This window comes from Apium graveolens, chromosome 6 (assembly GCF_009905375.1).
Source record: "Apium graveolens cultivar Ventura chromosome 6, ASM990537v1, whole genome shotgun sequence".
Lineage (NCBI taxonomy): Eukaryota > Viridiplantae > Streptophyta > Magnoliopsida > Apiales > Apiaceae > Apium > Apium graveolens.
In genome coordinates, this window is record NC_133652.1 from 59,644,862 (window position 1) to 59,668,148 (window position 23,287).

Here is a 23,287-nt window from a genome sequence, read left to right on the forward strand (position 1 = left end):
GCCGCATAGGTGATGCAGTAAATCCTGTTTTCTCTAGTAGCGCTCATCCCTTCTGTATGTTTCACATGTTAACAATTTAGCATGTTGCACTCTCAACAAATAAAAGTCCACATATCACGATCAACAAAAGTGCAATTCAAAATCCAACATCCTAATCTTAACCGTCTAAATTAATCTTTACGAACAGGTGTTAATAATCAAATAATCTACATGATTGCAATACATTAGTCTACGCGATCAACTACCATCATACTGATTTTAAAAAAAATGGTATATGCATGCACCTTTACAGATCCAAAGTAGATTGTTGCACACCCTAAGTTGATTATTTGACCGAAATATCAATGCTTCTTTGTTTTATTTTCCGTTTGAACCCTTTATCATGTAATTGTGACACAATAGTAGGCAGCCACAATAATGGTAGTAGGTAACAGCAATAATTGTGCAGGTGAAATATGCAGTGGGAAACATTGGATGAAGCACTTGTAAAAATGGGATGGTATGATGAATTGATGAGGTTATATCAATAATGAGGAGGATACAGAGCACATTTGTCCAACAAATGTAACTAATTGCAGAGGCATCTGTGATCTGTGGTGTGGTGCAGGTGCAGTTGCAGTTGCAGTTGCATGCACTATGTGTAGTTATGTACTGATTACTAGTAGTTGCAGTAGATGCAGTATTCATACATGTATCCCTCTACTCATAACAAAAGATAAGTTTAGGCTACTCTATCAAAATTACACAACCCAAAGCAAGCTTCTCCTGTCATGCTGTATCACTCTCCCTGCAACTGTTTTTCAATTGCATAGGCTATGAAAGTATGTCCATCTATAACATGAATTCATTTGTAAAATGGATATTTTTTTTTTGCTAGTTAATTACACACGGGCCAGTGGTCAAACTCATGACCTCCCGCAAGAGATACAAGAGCTCAACCACTGTATCAACACTTCGTTGGTTTGTAAAATGAATATATACAACTTCACATTTAACATTTTAACGTGATAACAGTTTTTCTGTAATTGTAAAATTTTAGAAAGCAAAAATATGCAAAATATGTTCGCGTGTTGAAATTACTTTTCATAGAACGTAACCTTACAACCATAAATTTGTTAAAAGTCTAATCACGCTCTTATCTTTTTCCCTAGTGATCAGAACAAGACCTCGAATAAAAAACAAGTCCAGGAAATGTAGAGTCATAAATTTAATAATTTAAATTAAAATATAGCTAGATTTACTGTGAAAACTATAATAGGCACTGCTACCGCTAGTAAGAGACAAAATCGAGGAACAATAAATAAAACTTGTGACCTAGTGTCTTGTTATAGTTGCAGTTAGGCTCTCCCTTTCTCTCACACAAACACATTTTATGTACTTAACTTTCCAGAATCAGGCCTCCAGAAACTTTTCAACTGTCCACTCCCACATTAAGCTCATGTTTCAAAACTTTGCATTTCAAATTTAAGCTCAGAGCATACCTTTGTTCTTACAGCTACACAAGAAAAATAAACAAACAGTGTATATGGCTCATCAGAATCTTTTACGAGACCTATTAAGAGAAGATCAAGAACCATTTCAAGTTGATAACTACATTGCTCAAGAGCATTGTTCTAAACTATGCAAACCACTATTTTATCAAACATCATCCTTAAACCTTACCCTCTGCACAAAATCATGTTTTAAGCCATCCCTCTTCCATTCTCCGCGTAAAACTCCATTTAGATCAGCTGCTCTTTTCCAAAACATCCCATCTAAAACTGCAGCTGTACTGCTAGAAGCTGCTACGAAGATTCAGAAACACTCATCCATTCCCAAAACCCCCGTCGTAAATATTGGATTTTGTTCTTTTGTGAAAAGACTACGGGATAAAAACATTTCCAGAAAATGCAGCCATAAATTGGAAGTAAATAGTGAAGATGCTAGGCTTAGCAGCGCGGGATGGTCTGAGAGTAATGAAGGCAAATCACTGGATTTGGAGAGCTCTTCTACTACTTCAACATATGATTACACTCGAGGTGCTGATATTCATTCTCGTGAACCTGAATGTAGTTCAAGCCAACCTTTTTGTTTCTCACTTCAGAGGTGCTCACATGCTGATCACACACCTGAATTCTTATCTCCGGTTGCCTCTCCGATTTCCCACCATAAACAGGTTTGTTTAGTTAATTACGAGTCATGTTCCACTACAAATGTATGCGCCCTTAAATTACTGATTACATTAAAACAAATTATTGAATGTTATTATCATAAATCATCGTCGTATTAGTGGAAACTAACATTGGTCACATTAGTACTGGTGTGCAATTTAAACACGAAAACTGTTTGCGTTCTAACAAAATTATTATTACAAAATGTTACTTGGAATCCGATTTAGTCCAAGTGAGTTAACGTGGTAGTTGTGAGGTGAATTAAGTGTCATTTTGGATCGGTGTTGAGAGTATCTCTATCACTCTATGTGAGTGTCCCTGTGTCAGATTAAAATGACTGTGTTGCCCAACAAATTAGATGAATCCAAAAAAAATTAGTAGGTAGATTTTGTCATTTGCTGGTTTCGATAGGAGGACCTCTCTGTTTGTTTTGTAGCTGTACCTTTTTCTGTTTTTCTATCACGTTCACGCCTCTGCTCCCAAAATCTTTTCCTCAACAGCAATGTCTGATAAAATTAGTAGAGTAATTATTTTCATAAAATGCCAAAATTTTGTTTGTGTCTTCCATTTGGACCCCCTCAAAGTAAATTTGAATACATTGGTTTAGGTGACTGGGTGAGAATTGAGATTAACAATTTTGGTATGTATTTGAAATAATGTTTCTGAATCAAGCTTCTAATATTGACAGACTAAATTTGCATTCTTGTTAATGGTAAATTTGCCAGTTTTTAGTGTTTTTTTTATCGATATTATTTGTATTCAATAGCGCAATAACTCTGAAGATGGACGTTTAAAGAAAATTCAGGTAGAGAAGGAAGAGGAAGAAGAAAAAGATCAATGTAGTCCGGTATCTGTATTAGCTCCACCATTTCAAGATGACCATGAACAACACAGAGGAGATTCGGAATATAAAGAAAATAACGATTTTGATGTTGAGTGCAGCTACGCAAATGTGCAAAGTATGTGATCAAAATTTGAATATCGAAACATTATGTTTTCATGTTAACAAATTTTGTGTCGTTTACAGACATTTAATTTTGTCGTATGCAATCTTCTAGACCTAAATAAATCACAAAAACTTTATTATAAAATCTGAAATGATTCGTGGTAGCCATTGGATTGACTTCAAGAATATCATTATACACCAAGGAAGTTGCGCATGTCTTTAGTGGCCTTTTGTTGATCATTGGAACACTAGTATGCTAGCCTACACTTTATGGCCATGTTTGTGAAAATTACAATGTTACTTTATGGCCTTATTGTTCCTTAACCTTTTTTTTAATAATTGAACTCAGACATATGTACGTCGAACCATTGACCTCTCTTACAAAAACTAAGATAACCCGTTGTTGGCTCCTAAACTTTTTGCCTTGGTGTTCAGATTAAAATTTGACGACATTGAGATTATCAAACTCGAAGCCAAAACCTCCACTATTATGGGAGTTCTCCTACTACCTAACTCTCGCAAAACCTTACAGTGTTAGGAGAAGTCGTCTTTAATTGTATTGACATATCTTATACATTGCCTTTCTTTCAGATAATAATTGCTGACTAAAGTTTTGTTGAACTTTCGATAGGAGCGCGACTAGAGCTTTTGAACAAGCTCCGTAGGTTTGGGAGACCGGGAGAGTTGGATCCAGTGGAGCTGGAAAAAAGAATGTTGGAAGATCACGAAGATGAAGAGGAAAAAGTGATAGTTAAAGATGAAGATTGCAATTACGTCAACTATCCAGAACCGTTGTATAAGGAAGAAAATCTTGATAAGGTTGTTAGAGAAGTGTTGAGCAGATCAAATGAGTATGATCAAAACAAGATATCCTTAGACGTTAGGCGACTGCTCTTGGAACTTATTGCTGAAGAGAGAAAGAGTGGACCGGACTGCAGTAGTGAAGTGATAGTAAGTAGGGTGTGCAAGAGGTTAAATGCATGGAAAGAAGTGCAATCAAACACCATTGATATGATGGTCGAGTTGGACTTTAGAGAAGATGCAGATGATTGGACGCTGTACAAGGAGGAGGTAAAAGATAAGGCTGGGGAACTTGAGTTGGCCATCTTCGGGTTACTGCTTGAGGAATTAGTTTTGCAGTAGGAATTTAATTAGTACTTAGCAAGCAACCTTCAGGAAGTTTCTGTTCTAACTTCTAATGCAAATAATTTTGTTTGGTTAATTTATTGGATGACCCTAGTCTAGCTGAACTTTAGTCTCGACTCTTGAGAGGTTGGTTGATTAGTGCAATGACCTCAATTGTATCTCTTGTGAATAAATCTGGTAGCGGGCAGAACGTAGCTTATGCATATGTATGTATTACAGAGAAGGGGAGGGTGGCCTATGTGGGTGTTTATCAGCAGCATAATTACATATCCCTCAAACATATCCTATGTTCTGCGCGATAAGACCTAGACACTTTTAATGTATGGTACATGAATTAAACATTCTGCACTGCTAGATTCTCTAATGAATACTGAAATATGTGAAGCAATCTCTCATTTGTTAAAAATATATAACAAGAATCTCTTTTTCCAAAATATATAAGTCTAGCTTCCTTGTTTCTTATTGTCAACAATGAAACCACATAAAGATTAGCTCTACTAAGCACCGTATACATCAATTTTTAAACCAAAACAAACATAACACATGTATTCGGTATTCCAATGGGTGACCTGAGGGAAGATAAGATGTGCGCATAACTTACCTCTACTACAGTAATATATATACCCAGCAAATCAAACCTACCTTCTAGCGAAGTAGAGTAGCCTATGCTACAAGTCTACAACCCAACTATATAACCCCAACTAATTGGTCACAGACAAGAGTAAGGACTAAGGAGATGACGAATCGAGTCTGTAAAGACTCTGGGTCCTGTGAAAATGCAATTGCAGTAACAAAATACATGCAAGGGAACAAGTAACCGTGGATCAGGACTCAGGAGGGGCCTTTTACCAGTACTATTGAAGATCTGTACTGGACTCACTTTATTTTGAATCTATTTTATGTTGATTGGAATGGACAGTGTCACAGAGTATAGTCTCTTTCTTGTACTGGGCCTGGACTCTCCCTCCCGGCCTTATCAGATTCACAGTCACAGGTTTTAAATTCAGCCGAGCACATTTAACATGTTTGAACTAATTTTTTAAAATAAATTAAAATAATACAAGTCCCTCTATATTCATTGGTAATTAGTATATTATTATAGACTAAAGTAGTAGCTGATATAATAGCAACATCAATGCAAGAAGTAGATTAAGAGTAGCAGATTAATCAAGAAGGGTAAAATGTCAGCGTCCCATCTCTTAAAATGGCACTTAAAATTGTCTCCACCCACTTTTCATATGAGATGGACATATCAACAGTGGTAAATCTACCCTTATGGAAACTCCACTTCTTCTGCATTTAAATAGTATTATTTACTTTCTATTATGGTTGTTTTTTTTTTTTTTTTACTTTTACATGATTTTTTGTAAAGTACTTGAACCCTATCTTGTAAAAACCTAAACAAATCTTCACTTTGACACATGCCTAAAACATTATACCGGGGCTAAAAACAATTTTTTTGCTAGTTTTTGAAGGTTAACCGAGAGTTCAGCCTAGATTGCTCCTTCTAGTTCGTCCCACGTTTTCACTACAAGAAAAAAAACGGTTTATTATCAAGCAAATGTCATCGGTAGAAATAACTCAACTATTTCCTACCTATGCAAATTGGGGTGGGCTTGTGCCAAACGATTTGCAAACTGCTAATAGTATTGACGTGATCCACAGTTGCAGCTCCATGCATGTTAACAAGAACTAAACGCTTTGCAGATATGCGTGTGTAAAATCCAATGTGTTTGTTGCTACCGAGACTGCTGTTCCGTTTACTGTTGCATTTACCGGATTCCTTGTAAATTTATCTTCTCATTTAATATTATTACAAGCTAATGGCAAATATAAAAGGTAATTGTCGGCTGAATAGAATTACCATAAAACTATGTGAAAGTAGTTTGGTCAGAGTAGCTTTACAATATGTCGCATAGCTCCAAAAGACAACCGAAAATATGAACATGAAAACATAAACGAGATAAGATAGAAGAATACATACATAGAAGTAGCATATTACATGTCATATACCTGGAATTGTAGCCTTATTTTAAGCTTAAAGATAATATTTTGATGTGCGAGAGTTTTTAGTACAAAATCTTATTCGTCTTGACATTTCAATTTATTACAGTAATAGCATCCGCAGCCTTTCTAGGAAATAAGTAATGTACAGATCAACCAAACGTATATATCTGGTATATCCCACTCGAAGTAAAGCCTACGGATCCCCGTAGGAAGTAGAGCATAACAAGGGTAAAACATACGGTAAATCTGATTTATCCCTACTCGAAAGAGGGGACAATCAAGTTCCGTAACAAACCCCTGCTACGTAAAAAGGAAAATGCTTACTGTTACTAGGTTTAAACATTCATATAAAGCAAATAGAAAAGCAGCACGGACGTAGATTCAATTACCATTGGCGTGTAGGATTAAGGATAGTTCCAGAGATTATCTCCTGAATAATCTGTTTCGAAATCAGAATCAACATTCATTCTTGGAGGGCTAAGAAGCATTCCATGGGCCATATTGACAAGAATATTAGGCATATCGAATATCATATCCTCATCCACAAAGTTGTTGTCGTCTACTCCTGAATTAATGTTATCTGGATTAGCCATAATTGCAGTACTTGCATTAGTCCTGTCAACTCCACCACCAACTTCAAATGTGTCCACAGCCGCCCCAACAGCTGAAGCCGCAATTGCTGCAGCGGCTTGAATGTCACGTGGGGCAGCTGATGCAGGCACAGGTAAGGAAGACGCCGAGTTAGGAAAGTTCAACTCGGCATCCTTACCTTTTAAAGCAAGCGCTGCCACATCATATGCAACCGCAGCCATTTCAGGAGACGAAAATGTGCCTAGCCATATTCGATTAGGTGAGCGTGGCTCACGAATTTCGGATACCCATTTTCCACTCCCACTCTTCCTACGCCTCACACCGCGATAAACAGGGTGTCTCCCTGAGGCAGGAGGCGAGTTGTTGCTAGAATAATGTTCCATTTATAAAAATTTTGATCAGATTCGAGAAGGAAGGAACGGAGAAGTTGGTTGAAGCTTGGCATCGTGAATTCCATTTAAGGGGATGAGATTACTAGGTTTTCCGAGAATTGATTTGTGAGTGGAGAGTGCAGTCCAGTCGTGTAATGAACTGGGTGTTTTAGGGTTTGAGGTGTAAACCAGTTTTTAGTTGGAAGCAGCAGAAGCTACGGGAGGATATGTAAACTAACAGCAATGATATTAGTTTGGATCCCATATTTTTTTAATAATAGTCGCCTGTAAATTCGAAAATGACATGCATACGTAAGATATTTACCTCAACTTAATTAGCAGTCTTATATTATGAAATTTATGACTGCATTTTAAATTTAAATCTAGGCTCTTAAATTTTAATATTAATGTGTAGATAGAAAAATTTAATGAAGACACACTTTTTATTGGAGAACTATATATTTTTTTTAAACCAATTTTTAAAAATGACATATGGGCCTAAATTTAGATTAATTTCGGTCCAAATTTATTCAACAAATTTAGGGCGGTGAGTAGTGTAGGTGTAAATTTATGATGAGTCTGAATCTTTTTATTAATAAAATATTAACCTTTTATGTTTTATATATTTGTTAGTTTGTTGATTTAGTGTTTTTATGTATTTATTGACTAGTTTTATAATAATTTTTAATATTTGTTATTTTTTTAGTTAATTGAATGTAATATTATTTTTTTATCTATTTGTTTAAATTTAATATTTTTTTAATTTAATAAATTTATTAAATTTTATAGTAATATGATATCTTATTCATTTTGGGTCCAATAAAATTAATAGATATGCCAACCTTTTCAATATATAATAGCAGAACATGGATATAAAAATTAGGAATGTTCAAAATATTTGAAACCCGAAATCTGATCCGATTTGATCCAGAAAAAACCCCGAAAAGCCCGATCCGGAAACAAGCTTGACCTGGTTTTGCCCGGCCCGCGAGCCTTAAATGCGCCTCCTTTTTTCTCGAAAATCTGACTGACACGAAATCCGAAAAATACGGATAAAACATGGATTTAACAAAGCCCGGATAAAAGTCCGGGCATTTTGAAAAGCCAGATTAAAAAATCGATTTTTTTATATAAAATTTGAAAATATACAATACTATAAATTTTAAAATATTATATTATAATATTATAAACAATTAAGGTATATATGATTATTTATATATTATATTAAAAAATAATTATTTATTTTGGTGTCTAAACTACTTTATTTGATATAACAAGATATTATTTTCTCTTTTATTTAAACTACTCATAATTCGAGTTATAAAATATTAAAATAATTTTTAATATATAAATAAAAAAACCCGGATAAAGCCCGGTTCGGCTGATCCAGCCCGGACCGCGGGCCTAAAACGAGCATTATATTTCTTAAGAAACTCGGCCCGATTTTTATAAAAGTCCGGACCGATTCGTTTTAAAAAAACGGACTTTTTAAAGCTCAGATAAACCCTGTCCGATGGGCTTTTTGTGCATCTCTAATAAAAATAGAGAGACTTTTTATTCCCAGTAAAATGACGGATTTGCCCCTATATCTTCTATAATTAAAAAAACCGTTGTTAGCAGGAATCGAACAACACTCTACCCATTGTTCTCACACTACGATATCATTATGCTAGCTAATATGTCTTTTATATTTTTAATCAAACACTTATTATGTGTGTGTTGCTAATAAGTAAAATTTCATTTTATATTGTAATTCATAATTCATGAAATAAAATTTTTTGTTATGTTTTTTCTTTCATATATATTGATTTAGTTATCAATATATTTCTAAATAATTAAAGTTGCAAATTAAGATGATAATTTTGATCAATATTTAACGTATAATTTAAGTAATTATAGGAAAAAAATAAATTAATTAAGACATAAAATGTATTCATAAAATAATGTAATATGTTTTTAAGTAACCGTCTATTTAAAATCTACGATATTAAATATAAGAATTAATAAACAATATCAAATAAACATGTTCACACTAATACAAAAAATAAATAAATAAAGTTTATAATGCGTGTTAATTCAATAAAAATAATATTGTTGGAAAGTATATGTAATATAATTTTTAAGAAAAAAATAGAATGTTAAGTTTTAGTTATTTGACCAAATTGACCCCATAAAATTAAATAAATCTACAATTATGAGATAAATGGAGCGATGTTAGATGTACACATTATTCATAAATTTATTCGATTTTTTATTTAGGCCAATATATTTAGGTTTATTTCGAATTTAGCATCAAAATCGATCTACTCGATTTTAAAAAAAAACATAAAAAAATGATCAAGTTGAAGTGTATTTTTCAATTAGCAGATTTAGGAAGTTTGTTTATTGGATCGATGAGAACTTTATATCAATGAAATAAGGTGTTTATAACAATCTTCATCCACGTAGATTAATGTGTTCGAGACCTTTATGATCAAGTCAATAAACAATATATGTAAAAAAGGGCTTAATATTTTGTCCACATTATCGCTCGGCCGGGTAAAGTTACGAAGTTGTACTCAACCATTTTTTTCCCATATTCCACTTTGTTAAAATAAAATACATAATAATATTAAAATTTAAACTATGTGTATGTAATTTTTTAATACAGGCGAATTCTTAAAAAACAAATTTGATATTCTAATTTATATTCCATATAGAATCAAAAGAAAGATGTTAATTTTTTTTTACAATAAAAAGAATCTAGCAATTAAGTAATTTCAAAAATGAACTGACTTTAATAATTTTAGATAACACCCTTCCTAAAAAAAATGTAAGTTGTATATTATTTTATATAAATAAAATCATATATGAATTTAAAAGTTTTTGAATAAAATGCTGAACTTCTTGTAATTATTTAATTTAGTTTGAAACAATTCATGTTATTATAAAAAAAATCATATTTGAAATTATAATATATGACTGAAACTTATATACACACTAAAATATATGATTTAATTCGAGTTATTTTATGTTAAAATGAATTAGAATTATATTGATCACACAAATTATCGGTTTATTTCTTTCGTAATAACATTAAAGCATTAGAAATTTAAGTACTAATATTTATGAATATTTTATCGAATTTAGTAAAGTTTTGCACATGAAACCATGATTAATGAATTTGTATATGAAAAAAAGTTGAAATCATTCCTAAAAAATATGACAATGATTAAAATAATGCTATATTAATCTCTATACTACAAAACAAAACAAAATGTAGTGTGACACTAACCCTACCGCAATGACATATTTTATAATACATATTTCATGTATAAATAGTAGATATGCATATATTGTTAACTAATAAATAATTTAATAATATTATACTGACACTTCAACACGAGAAATTTGTGAATGGGCATCTTTAGTGCAACAAGTTTTCATCACCTTACACACATATAAATGAACTACACAAATTATAATAAAAATAATATATTTGACTTAAAGATCACGTATGTATAATCAAAATATTTATTAAGCCCTAAAGAAGAAGAAGAAGAATTGTAGCACAATAAATCATCACTTTAGAGTCTAAATATTTATTAAATATAAACTATTTACAGTACTATTTTTTATACATTTTAATTAAATAATTAAGGACTATACTTTATTTATTAATCACAGAAAATTAAAATTTGAAAAACTTTATAAGCCGAATTTCGATATATTGCTAGAAAACAGCACGTGCCTAGCACGGTCTATTATGCTAGTTAGTATGAAATATTAAGATAATAATATTTAAATATTTGTAAAAATAAAATATTAATATATGAATTTGGACCAAAATTTAAACCGAACTGTTGAAATAGAGAGTTGTCTCGATGCAAATTTAGGCCAAAATTTAAGTTAAAAATTTTGGCCACTTTTGAAGTTACCTTGTATGGGATGAAATGGAAGTCACATTAGATATCTATAAAACTTAAACAATACCTTATTCAGATAACATCACCTAATTTATTCTTCCTCCCTTTAAAATCATTTAGTCTTTGACAATAATTAATTAATGTAAAATGTTACTTGATATAATAACTAATTAATATAAAATGTTTGATTATTTAGAAAAAAGAGGTTTATTATTAAAGAAAGCAAAGTTTGGTTTTGAAATTATTTTCCTAAAAACGATATTTTATTCTGTGAAAAATTACTTTTTGTATTATTTTATTATTTTTATAAAAGTACAAAATTCTTTTTATACATTAAATTTAATATAATTCTTTTTTTTAAAGAATCTTATTTCTTTTATTTGGCAAAAAAGCATTATTTTTACATAAATAAATAATTTCATGTATCTTATTATATTTGCGGATCTTATTTTTATCTTTTATAAAAGCACAAAATAATTCTTTTTTATTGTACATAACAAATTTTAACAATACATATTATTATATTGTGTTATGCATTGAATTTATAAGATATGTTATGTACTCTATTTTTGAATATATTTTTAACACAATATTTAACATTATGATTTATTTAATTTCTAAAGTACTATAATTTATAATTTAAAGTAATATATTCTATATAAAAAATTATATCATATATTTACACTCTATTTTCGAAGATATTTTTCACATAATATTTATTATGCATGTTATATTATATTTTTAAATTAGATTTAAAAGTGTTGCACTTAAACAAGTGTTCTAGTTTAATTTAGTAACTTTTAACTAAAGCGAGAAATAAAAAATATTAAAACTCTAAATTAGTAAATTTTAAACTAAATTCTTCAAAATGAGAATATAAAATTTAAATGTAAACATATTTTAAAGTATACAACGATGATAATATAATATTTTAATTGGTACATGAGAGTCCTTATTATTTAATTATGATTATAAATGATTCGAGATATCACTTAAATTTTAGGATATATTTGAAATGGTATTTTACCAAAATACACATTTTTAGGTTTAAAATGCTTAAAATATTTAAATACGGGAAATTTTGCCCAAAATAACCACAAAATACACATCACTAATATGCATATTCATTTTTCCAAAATTTAATAAAATAAATATGCGTATTCACTTTTTTATTGTTTAATGTGCTATGATGCGTATTTCATTTAAATACAAAATAAAAATGAATAATGTTACATGTATCAAATTTGTACTCAATGGACCGTCAATATCACTTGCCATATACTAATTGACCGCAAATAAATTAATAATAGTGGACCATTTACATTCATACAAGTCTCACCTGTAATAACATCAGATCAACAATATCACATCATTTGAGATCAAATTTTTATATCCAATTTGGTATTTCTAACACTACTAAAAAAATATGCATTCTCTCATTGTGTCTTATTTGTAAAATTTGAAAATAACAAATACACATTTTCAATTATTTTGAACTCAATTGAGCGTAATTAAACAGTATGTCTAGTTGAACCCAAAAATGAGTTATTTTGTGCATGCAAGGGTTGACTCAGTTGGTTAAAAAGGGGATAACTATCCTCTTGGTCTGCGGCTACCCTACGATAAAAAAATGAGTTATTTATTTATTTATTTTTACTTTTAAAACCAGTTTCTAACATTTTTCTATGAATTAGAAGTTTTTCATTTGATTTCACTGAAATGAAAGATAATATGTTATAGACCAGTAAATTTGTCGTCAATTGTCATAAAAAAATTCTTCATATAAGATTAGGATGTAACTTACAAAAAAATATTCTTATATAAATCAAAAACATTTGGAAAATTCAGTATTAGTGCAATTCGGTCCTAAGACAAAGTAATGTAATCATCTCTAAGTATACTTAGCGAAATCTAATACTTTGTAAATTCCAAAATAAAAGACATTTTAAATTTTTATCCTTAACTAGCTCTATAACCCGGGGCATACTCTATATTGCATGAATTAAATTTTATTTTCTAAATCTAATTGTTAACGCTATATTTATGTTGTTGTCTGATGGATATATGATGTATTTATATTTTATGTATATGAGCATGGGTATTTGTGGCGTGGTTGCAATATTGTTGCGAGTATATGTTTTAACTGCAATTATTGAAAGTATATGTCTGTCATTGCCCGGTGGATTGAGTACGTATTTGTTTGTGTATATGAGTTATTTTTGGGGTGTAGTGATATGTGGGTTGAACGTGTTCTTGAAAATTTATCATTAAGCTAAAATAATAGAGGCCGAAAGTGGTATTTCTTATTGTCCACTGTAAATGACGATCAGTGGGGGTTGTTGTAGAAATGTTCGTGGTATTTTTTTATTGTCGACTGTCAAGGGTGATCTATGGGGTTGTTGTAAAAGGATTTGTGGTTGTTTGAGATACTGCATAATATAGTAGTTTGTATGATTATAATTTTATTTTTGATTTTTATTTGAATATTCATCCTTGACCTTAGTAACTTTTCACATCCCTCATTCAATATTAAACAATACATAGTTCAGAACATGCTAGACTACTTTTAATTTCATTTAATACAAAACATTACTAAGAGTATCTGCTTCAGTCGCTGCAATTCTTTCAATTTGTGATCTGTAAGTCCGTAACTAAACATCAATGTAAACCAACATGATCATATGTTTAATGAAGTCTATAAACAAAAAAAATTACATGTGTGTTGACGTGTAAAAATATAAGAACTGCAAGCACACATCGTTTAGTTGTAGCAATTACAGGTCGATCCACAGAGACTACGAATTTTCAAAACCCTAACAATTTAAATCAGGCGAAATAGACAAATAGATTTGATGAGATTTGTTTAAAGTAATTAGCAAATAACAAATAATATAAAAAACCTAGGAATCTGAATCTGTTAATCAATCACAATTAATATCAACTCGCACTAAAATCAATTCTCTTATCTTCACAAAAATAACGTATATCAATTAACGAGACAAGCATATACTATGAAACTTGTTATCTAAAAATAACCCATCAAAACTTCATGGAGCAAGTATGGGCTATGAAAAATAAATTCGATAACAAAAATATATTAAAATCACTTTGTCAATTGAACAATTAAGCATCAAGAAAAATTGTGAAAATCAAATAATAGGAACGAGAAGATATCAAATCAATTAAATTAACTTCATCTTCATCCTAGGGAACAAATTTAGCTACACATGATAAAAAGATGAACAAAACAAATAACTAATTGGGTGTCTTGAGGTGTGTTGGGGTATTTTTGGGTGTCTTGGGGTGTGTAAAATACAAGAGGAGAGATCCATATATATATAGGGAAAATATGAGGGTTTGGGTCTTGGAATACAAGTAGGATTCTAAAAGTATTTCCTTCTTCTTCTCCAATAAGTATTCTATTTATCTTTCAATTCCTTTGACTTCTAGAATAGTCCACCTGCTTCCTTATTTGCACCTTTTCCAACACAAATCCTGATTTTATTAATTTTTCTACAAAATAAAACAATTTATTTATTAATAAAATTACGAAAACGGACATAAAATAGGTATTAATAATATGCAATAATATGGACCTATCAAATGCCCCCATACCTATCTTTTGCTCGTCCTCGAGAAAAATCAAAAAGAATAATGCTAACTAGGAAAAGTCTTATGCTCCTTTTCGTAGGTGTGACGGGAAATTTTAGGTTTACCAACCCGTTAAACTCATAGACGATCTCTACAAGAGGAGTGTTGTCTCCTTAGGATTTACAGAAGATATACCCATAAAATCTGTAAAATACTCTAGCAAGTGTCCAAACTCTATCAAAAATAACATTCATCGGTGTTAACACAAGAATTTTTAGGAAAATACATGCCTTTAAGACTCTTCAAATCCACTTATATCGACTCTGAACATTTACAAAAAATCCCAAGGTGTGTCGTGAAAGTAGGTCTCTAAAGAATCAATTGAGTAAGTACATTTCCTCTTTTTCAACCAATATTGAATAGACCCAATCTCTATCAAAACAAGTATCTAGCCAAAATTTATAGTTTGTTTTTTTCTTGTTTCTAATGACTGTGCAATGTCCGTTTTCCTAGGCTTTCTGTGGTGCCCTCCAAACCCGGGTCAGACGTTTGGGGCTCACAACGAACACCACAATATTTAAACCTGTATATAAAGTATTATATGCATTGATCCTTCTGTACACACTCACCATTCGCAACGGGTTAAAGTATGAAAACAAGCCATAATCTTAACTTTTATTACATCATACTAAATCCCAACTAATTCAACTTACAATGACTAAGGATATCGTACTTACAATCTTACACAACTCATCTATAATATAAAGCTCCTGCTAGCTCGATCCAACTTAAATGGAAATCCTAGCTCACACACTGGACAGGGGATCCTCGTTACCAACAATTTCCTTTCCAACTGTTGAAAACATAAAAATTTTGCAAGAGTGAGCTTACTAGCTCAGCAAGTAATAATAGCAGCAATTGAGCTTAAACAATCACCAATTGAAATGATTCAGAAGAATCAAGTTTCTGAATAAGTAATGATTAGAATTGGATATTCACTTTTCATTTTTAAAAAAATCAAGGTTAGGCTGCTGATCAGTCACGCACTAACCCCGAGCAAGGCTCCCAGCTTTGCTCTATATACTGGATCCAAGGCACGCATTGGCCTATTATGACCACGTATCTAGTCTGACCACGAATCTGGTCCACATTTATAAAACCATCCAATTCTAAAACAATTCAATATGATAACCAATATAAATCAATAAGTTGAATCATAAACAACATTTATCTTGAAGCATAGGGTGATTCATAACACCATGAAGGCATAACAGGGAATTCAAAAAGATTGGCTTTCAATCAAGGAAAGATTCAGAAAGTAAAAGACCAAGGGTTCAAGGGTTCCAAGAATTGGTCTTCTGTTAAGAAGCTCAATATCAGAATCAATATGTGTATGGCTCGTATCAGGGAATTCAACAATCAATGGTTTATGAAGAATAAGGCTTATGGCTCAAAATTAATAAGAATCAGGGTTCAGGGTTAAATAGTTTAAAGTGCCTGCAGTATAAAACATGAGTTATTTTGAATAATAGCGACATATTATGAAACAACTCGAAAATATTTGCAATATATCTTAAAAAGGTTCGGAAGTACTTGCCTTATCACCGACGATTTCCACTTTACTTGTACTCATCTAACAGTTTTATTCATCAACCACTTTTCTTCTATTTCTATGCCTTGCTTCTATTTATCAATCATTTTCCTTCTCTTTCTATGCCTTGCTTCTATTTACCAATCACTTTCCTTCTCTTTCTACGCTTTGATTCTATTTATGGATCACTGATTTCCTTTTCTATGCCTCGTTGACTCTGTTAGGCATCACAAGCATCTATCAGTTATTCATATTCATATTATTCTAATCGTCACATAGACGTCATAAGCTTTTATCTACCCTTCATTTTACCCAAATCCGATTTACGGATTAAAAGTTACGACTAAAACAGTCAAACCATAACCACATAGGCATACAACACATCAATCAGTTAGCACGTAGCACATAGCACGCAAGATATTCGATCAAAATAATTTTTCAACGAAGATTCAGGATCAAAATGATTTTCCAGGTATTTAATACGAATTTTTGAACATTTTTCGGAATTAAAACGGGACTCCGAATCAATTTATAATTAAATAATAGGGTTCGAACACCCAAATCTGACTTTAAAATAATTTTATAATAATTATCGAGCCTTGAAAATAATTTTAAATAATATTTTTAAGCTCGAAACTATTTTTCGGAATTTTTTTTAAATCAATTTTAAATAATTAAATTAAATAATCAATTAAAATTAATTAATAACTAATTAAATTAATTAATCAATTAATATTTAAGTTAATTGACTAATTAAATAATTAATTATCAACTAAAATTAATTAATTAAATAATTAAGATTTATTTTAGAATTAAAAATAATTTTTCAGAATTAAATATAGATTTTTAGAAATTAAAAATGAATTTTTATAAATAAAACAGAATTTTAAAATAATTTTTAAAATAAAAGAATTCAGAAACAAACTTCAGGATTGGAATTAGGGTTTTATAGGATTAAAACCGGGTCAGGTGGATAATTAAATGGGTCGGTAACCGGGTTTTCGGGTCAGGGAAACGGGTCTGGGTTACGAAGAACCCAGATTCCGGCGAAGAAATCCGGCCGTTGGAAAACTCCGGCCAGCTTCGATTAGGAACGATTCGACAGCGTTTAGCAGAGTTTTTGATGCTGACTTGTTCCACACAAACTCAGAAACTCATTCATAGTAACAACGAGCCCAAACGAGCCAGAGGTCGTCGTTTCCGGCCAAAATAGCCATGGAAACCGACGAACTCGAAGCTTTCCGGCCAAACCCCAGATTTCTCATTTCAAAACCAAATCGAGCGTTTAACATCTTAAATTAAAGCTCTATTCATATGCAATCTATCCCCGTAACTGAAATCACTCCAGAATTAACAGAAATCAAAACCCCAATTCTCAATCAAGAACATTCAAACGATTTAAACCCTAATTTCATAAATTCGAGAATCAAACTCAATTTTAAACATGTTACTGAACTCTATTTTTGACATATAATATACCATATTGATCAGGAGAAAATTATCTACATGATTATGACATCAAATCATATCAAAAATATCAAGAACAAAAATTCATATTTTAATCCATAATTAATTCGAATTTAAATAATTAAATCAGAAAAATACCTTGATTTCTGGGCAAAAAAATGGTTGATTCAGAAAGAAGATTTGGAGAGCTTCGTTTTGATATGCTGCACGCCCGAATCGGAGTTCGATAACGCCTTCGTTCATACGTTTGATTCTAAAAAACGTATCATTTTTAGGGTTTTTCTCTGTAATTACTATATTTTTACTGGTTGTAAATGAATAAACGAATAAAATGAAATAATAAAAGGGTTTTATATATTTATGGAATATTGGTTCGTGTTGGATCATTTTGGATCGTTAGATTAGTTACTTAGTCGCTAAGTAACTGTAAAAAAATGATCCGGTTTGATACCCGTACTGGATAATTATCCAAACCGGGCTTCTTATAAAATACTTTATACGAAAATAACGTAATATTATCCCGTCCTTCGAGAATGTGGGTTTTGATGATTCACCGAAATGGTTATCGTATCGAAAATTTTGCACCGGGCCGCGCACGGGTCAAACCGTAATCCGGATTGAAAAAGTCAAAATACGGAAAATGTCCGGAATTATCAGATTAGGTTAGAAAGGAATTTTTGAAAGAGTTTCGGGTTGTAAAAACGTAAAAATAGTTGAAGTCGGACGATTCCCGACATAAAATAATTGTAATTATTCAGAAAATAATTAATAAATTCATAAATGAATATAAAATCATTTAACAACCCAAAAATTATCAGAAAAATACCGTAACTATCTATATTTTATTCTGGTCATAATAAAATTAACAAACTTATACTGTATCACATATAAGCATTCACATATTCACACCAATCATCAGATAATTCACCGAAAATCACATAATAATCATATAAAAATTACTTATTAATAAAAATAATTACACGCGATATCCCGGATGTTACATCCTTCCCCCCTTAAAAGGATTCTGTCCTCAGAATCATACTAAGGATCAGATAATGATATATTCAAGTATCTCACTTCCATTTTCTCAAGTTGATCTTTCAACCCTACAACTTTTCATAAACTTTTACTCGCAGCATCACTCACTACTTAACAGCCTCTTATTGGCATCATAATCTATCTGATGCTCTTATAATTCAACTCAAGTCTCCATTTTATATATAATGGAGCTAAATTACTTTTCCTGAGTATACACGTATAAATACCGTATAAATCTGCTAAACGTGTGGCGATAAAGCCAACTTACTTACACTTATCCTGACTATTTTACTGTCTCAAAAGGTACCAGCATAATGCTTACTAATTAGCTTTTCTTTATAATTCTAGTAATTTGTGCTCATGAACGTTTGCAATAGCTACTGGTTATTGAACCTCATTCCCACATGTTTCTTTATTCAATTAACTTAGTTCATAATCACTTCGAATCGCATTCGAGGCACTTTAGTCGTTCTTTTAATCTTTTCGTCCATCTGCGAATGATATATTGGAACTATGGCGTATTCGATTTCTAACGTTCTCGAGATTAATCCAGAGTTAAGAATTAAAGAGAAAATCTCGACTGAATATGACTGACGCACAGACTTATCACCATATTGTATTTTCCTTGAAGCACAATCGAGTATGTTTATCGAGCGAAGATCTCTCACCATTTTAAAGAAAGTTCACTAACCTGGAGGCATTACCGGCATACTTTCAACCTATATTATCATTTATTTTGGTTCTAAGGAGTTCTCATACGAGACTGACTGCAATGCGTTCCTTGACGTCTAATCACATATAACGTTTATTCTTTCTTTATGCCATACTATCAGAGAGTCTTCTTTGACATCTATGTCTCATATCATACCTTCGGAGTAGCTTGAATCACTTGAGTTATCATTGTTCAACCAAATTCCTATCTTTTTAGTTCCGCTTTACTTAATATCCGTTCATCTAGAAGTAGTACATGCCATACTAGTTCGACATAATTTATCATATTCTGAATACTTCTGTCAAATTTTGAATCACACAATATTGATTATCTACAATTAGTTTCTGGATCTGATGACGTACCACCATTTCTTTAAGCAACAACCAACCCACTTATGGGATAAACCATTTATTCCCAAATGAGAATGACCAGGTTTAAATAACCTATCAATAATAATGCAATTAACGCTTTCCTCACTTTTGGTTCTCAGGTGACATCACCATGACGTATCTTGGCGAAATATATCCATCTAGTCTTTGATGTCCCGCCTTAACTCCTTGATACGTGTAACATTTGCTAATATATTCCACCATTTTTTTTCATATCTGACCACCAATAATTTTCCTCTAAATCTCTATACATATTGGTACTCCATGGATGGATTGAATATCATAGGTTGTGAGCTTCTTGTCAAATTCCATTCTTCAATTCTGTCACTGGTGGAATCCCATATTCTGAAATAAAACTTGGGAATGCCTTGATCATCCTTTTGAGTATATATATATGTATATATATATACTTTTTTTTTCTAACGATAATATCTTGATCTATTATTTCTCCTTGACATTTCTTTACCTTTTCTAGCAATTCCGGCCGAAAGTCATACTACACATCTTTGCATTGTTAGGTTTGCAAACTCGGGCTTCCAATTTTAACTTTTGAAATTCCTTCTATAATTCTTCTAACACTGTCGACACGTTCGGTCCTTCCTTTCTTCTTAATGCATCTGTTATTACGTTTGCTTTTCCTGACATCTTATAAAGTTTCTTTATCACCCTTTTGATTCCACTTCGTTTTCCATTTCTGTTCTTCATTCTCATAGCTTATTCAAAACCGAACTCTTGACAATTATACTCATTTTGTTGTCATATCAAATTAGATATTAATACGAACTTTGATGCTCACAACCTCCCATTCTGAAGTAAACATCAATCATCTATATTAATAGCACTTTTGATATTTATCAACAACCTAAGTATCAACATCAATCGGAAACTGAATTAAAACTGTATCTCATACTTTATCCCAAAACAGAAATACTTGACAAATCATTATTATATGATTATCAGAAACAAGATGTCCTTTGATAAAAAATTTTTTGCAGATGATAACATCTCCCTGACTGTCTAATGAAATCCATACTGGTATAGTTATTAATTTCTACTTTATTCCATCCCCCTTCTTCCTTTGTTCTCGTTGCTTCATCTTAAATCTTTAGCTCTTGAAAATATTCTTCTCACTTGTCCATACGATTAACTTTTTATTTCTCTTGTCCATTATGAAGGCGTATTTATCCACGTAAAAACTCACACATTTGCAGAAATTTTCTGAATTCTACAAGCGTCCCTACTTCTCCCCAATTCCTCATTGTTTTGATTTCGGATTTGAAAGTCACATCAAAATTTGACTTAATCTAATTGGAATCGATCTCCATGTAACTGACCATTAATTGGTATAATTGGCCAATTAACTTACTTAATTGATCAATTGGACCAAGTGATGACTAGCTAAATGAAATCAAAGACCAATTATATATAGTCGAATTGGATGTAACAACCTCTTTCGAGAATCGAGATCACAATTAATTGGAGTATCAACATGAATATCTATAACATAGAGAAGTATACTTTCCCTTTTTAAGAGTAGGGTACTTTCCGAAAAATTTGGGTAGCATCTCCTTTATATTATTGACTACCAGTCGGACTCAAGCCGATACCCAAAATCAACCAAATAACCAACAATCAACCCTCAAATATACCAGTTCACTTTCACTTTCCAAAATCACCAATTCACCACCTCATGTCATATTAATCAGTACAACCCATGTCTCTAATTCAACTTAAGGTTATAGCGAGCAACTCATATTATACCATACATTTTTCTCATATTTTCTTATTATAAAAGAATATCACTACGGAGTACAATTACAAATTATTCTAAAATTCTTCTAGTTCCTGTTTCAATTCAGGCTCGCTACTTAACAATTCATCTATCCTTGGCAATATACACTTGTTCTTATTAATTAACTTGTTCAACCTCTGATGACCAACACCTGGTCTCAATCAACACTCTTAAAATCTTGCGAATGAATTCATTTGATTTTAAAGCTTCACATCTTAAAAATTGTTACAGTCAAACCGCCATACCTTCATCTTCCCTTATGTCTTTTCATATTGAACCTTCTTTGTCGTCCCTGCTACAAGCATAAGTTTTACCACAACTCACTTACTTGAGTGGGAAAACCCAATCATCCCTTGATGAACACACTTAAAGTTTATTCGTAACTAGCATTTCTTCGATCTTGAATCTTTATGACAAATATCTCCCACATGATTGAGATATGCTTCATTTTCACAACATTTTAATCGATTATCTGGTTATTATTAAAAATTTCTTCATTCGTCTTCGTTGTCGAATCGATCATTTGCCTCACCTGATACATGCAGCTTTACTTTCTTATTTCCTCTAGTTAATTTACCTCAAACGATTTGCTAATGACTCCAATTTACGCCACAATTTTCTACTAGCAACGTATCATGTATACAGATTTCCGCCTTTGATTTAATGTCCTTGCAACAATCCAGTTATCAGCATAATGATTTCTTTCTGCACGTAAATTTTCACCATTCTTTGGCTTGCAATTGCCCACATAACTCCCTTTGATGTACGGGTCCATTTTACTTCCTTTTAAGATATTCAAAGAACAGATCTTATACAAGAAGAAATTTGTGTATCTAATTCTGATTGGAAACTTTTTGGTAAGAGATAAGAGTACAAGGAAACAGTCGGAGAAATTCATGAATCAACAAATCAGGATTTAAGAAGAATGAATGAATAATGATTTGAATAAGAATGAGACAACCATATTAGTACTCAAGATGGCCAGTCTTTCATACCATATGGCACACATCACATGATTAGGTGGCGTCCCACCAGACTCTTTGTCATTTCGATAAATCGTCACACCATAACACTGCTTGTTCCAATTAGAAAACAATATTTTGAAGAAGGAATGATTTGAAAGGGATCCAACAATCACCTTATAAAGCTGAAAGAAGTTCATACTTTACTCGAGATTTATAAGAATGATAAGAAAGGTTGATATCCTTGGTCATCATCCACATTACATCTGTTTACAGCTCCAACGCCTCTCCGATCAATAGATCCCATTTTGAGTCATATATCAACTTGAGAAAGTTCTCAGAAATACTTTCTTGAATCGATTGTTAAAATAATTTGCTATTTATTAGATTTTGTATCTTTAGCATCACGCCTCAACATTCGTATACGATTTTATTTGCAATCGTACGAGGTTTATACTCATAACTTCAAATTTTGCTTATACTGCTAATCGTTTAACTTATCACCTCTTTTGCTAATAACGTTCTCCCTTTAGAAGGTATAGAAATTTCCTTAATCTTCTTTGCTCGTACTCAGCTTCTCATGAATCGACATATTCCTCGTGCTCTAATCGTCTCAGAAATTGGATGAA

At 31.6% G+C, this 23,287-nt stretch overlaps 2 protein-coding genes across 4 annotated transcripts; one reads left to right on the forward strand and one right to left on the reverse strand.

The window, feature by feature from the left end:
- Window positions 1–1,340: 1,340 nt before the first annotated feature.
- On the forward strand, window positions 1,341–4,618 carry LOC141663896 (uncharacterized). Of its 3 annotated transcripts, none has more exons than XM_074469743.1 (3): window positions 1,341–2,155; window positions 2,917–3,109; window positions 3,728–4,618. In XM_074469743.1, the coding sequence occupies exons 1-3, from the start codon at window positions 1,526–1,528 to the stop codon at window positions 4,237–4,239; spliced, it is 1,335 nt and encodes a 444-aa protein (XP_074325844.1). In that variant the 5' UTR covers window positions 1,341–1,525; the 3' UTR covers window positions 4,240–4,618. The 3 variants fall into 3 exon arrangements, with proteins under 3 accessions (XP_074325844.1, XP_074325845.1, XP_074325846.1); XM_074469744.1 differs by having other exon boundaries at window positions 2,947–3,109; XM_074469745.1 differs by having other exon boundaries at window positions 2,956–3,109.
- Window positions 4,619–6,649: 2,031 nt separating this feature from the next.
- Window positions 6,650–7,378, reverse strand: LOC141663897 (ethylene-responsive transcription factor ERF024). Its single transcript, XM_074469747.1, has one exon. The coding sequence runs from the start codon at window positions 7,221–7,223 to the stop codon at window positions 6,654–6,656; it is 570 nt and encodes a 189-aa protein (XP_074325848.1). The 5' UTR covers window positions 7,224–7,378; the 3' UTR covers window positions 6,650–6,653.
- Between the last annotated feature and the right edge of the window lie 15,909 nt (window positions 7,379–23,287).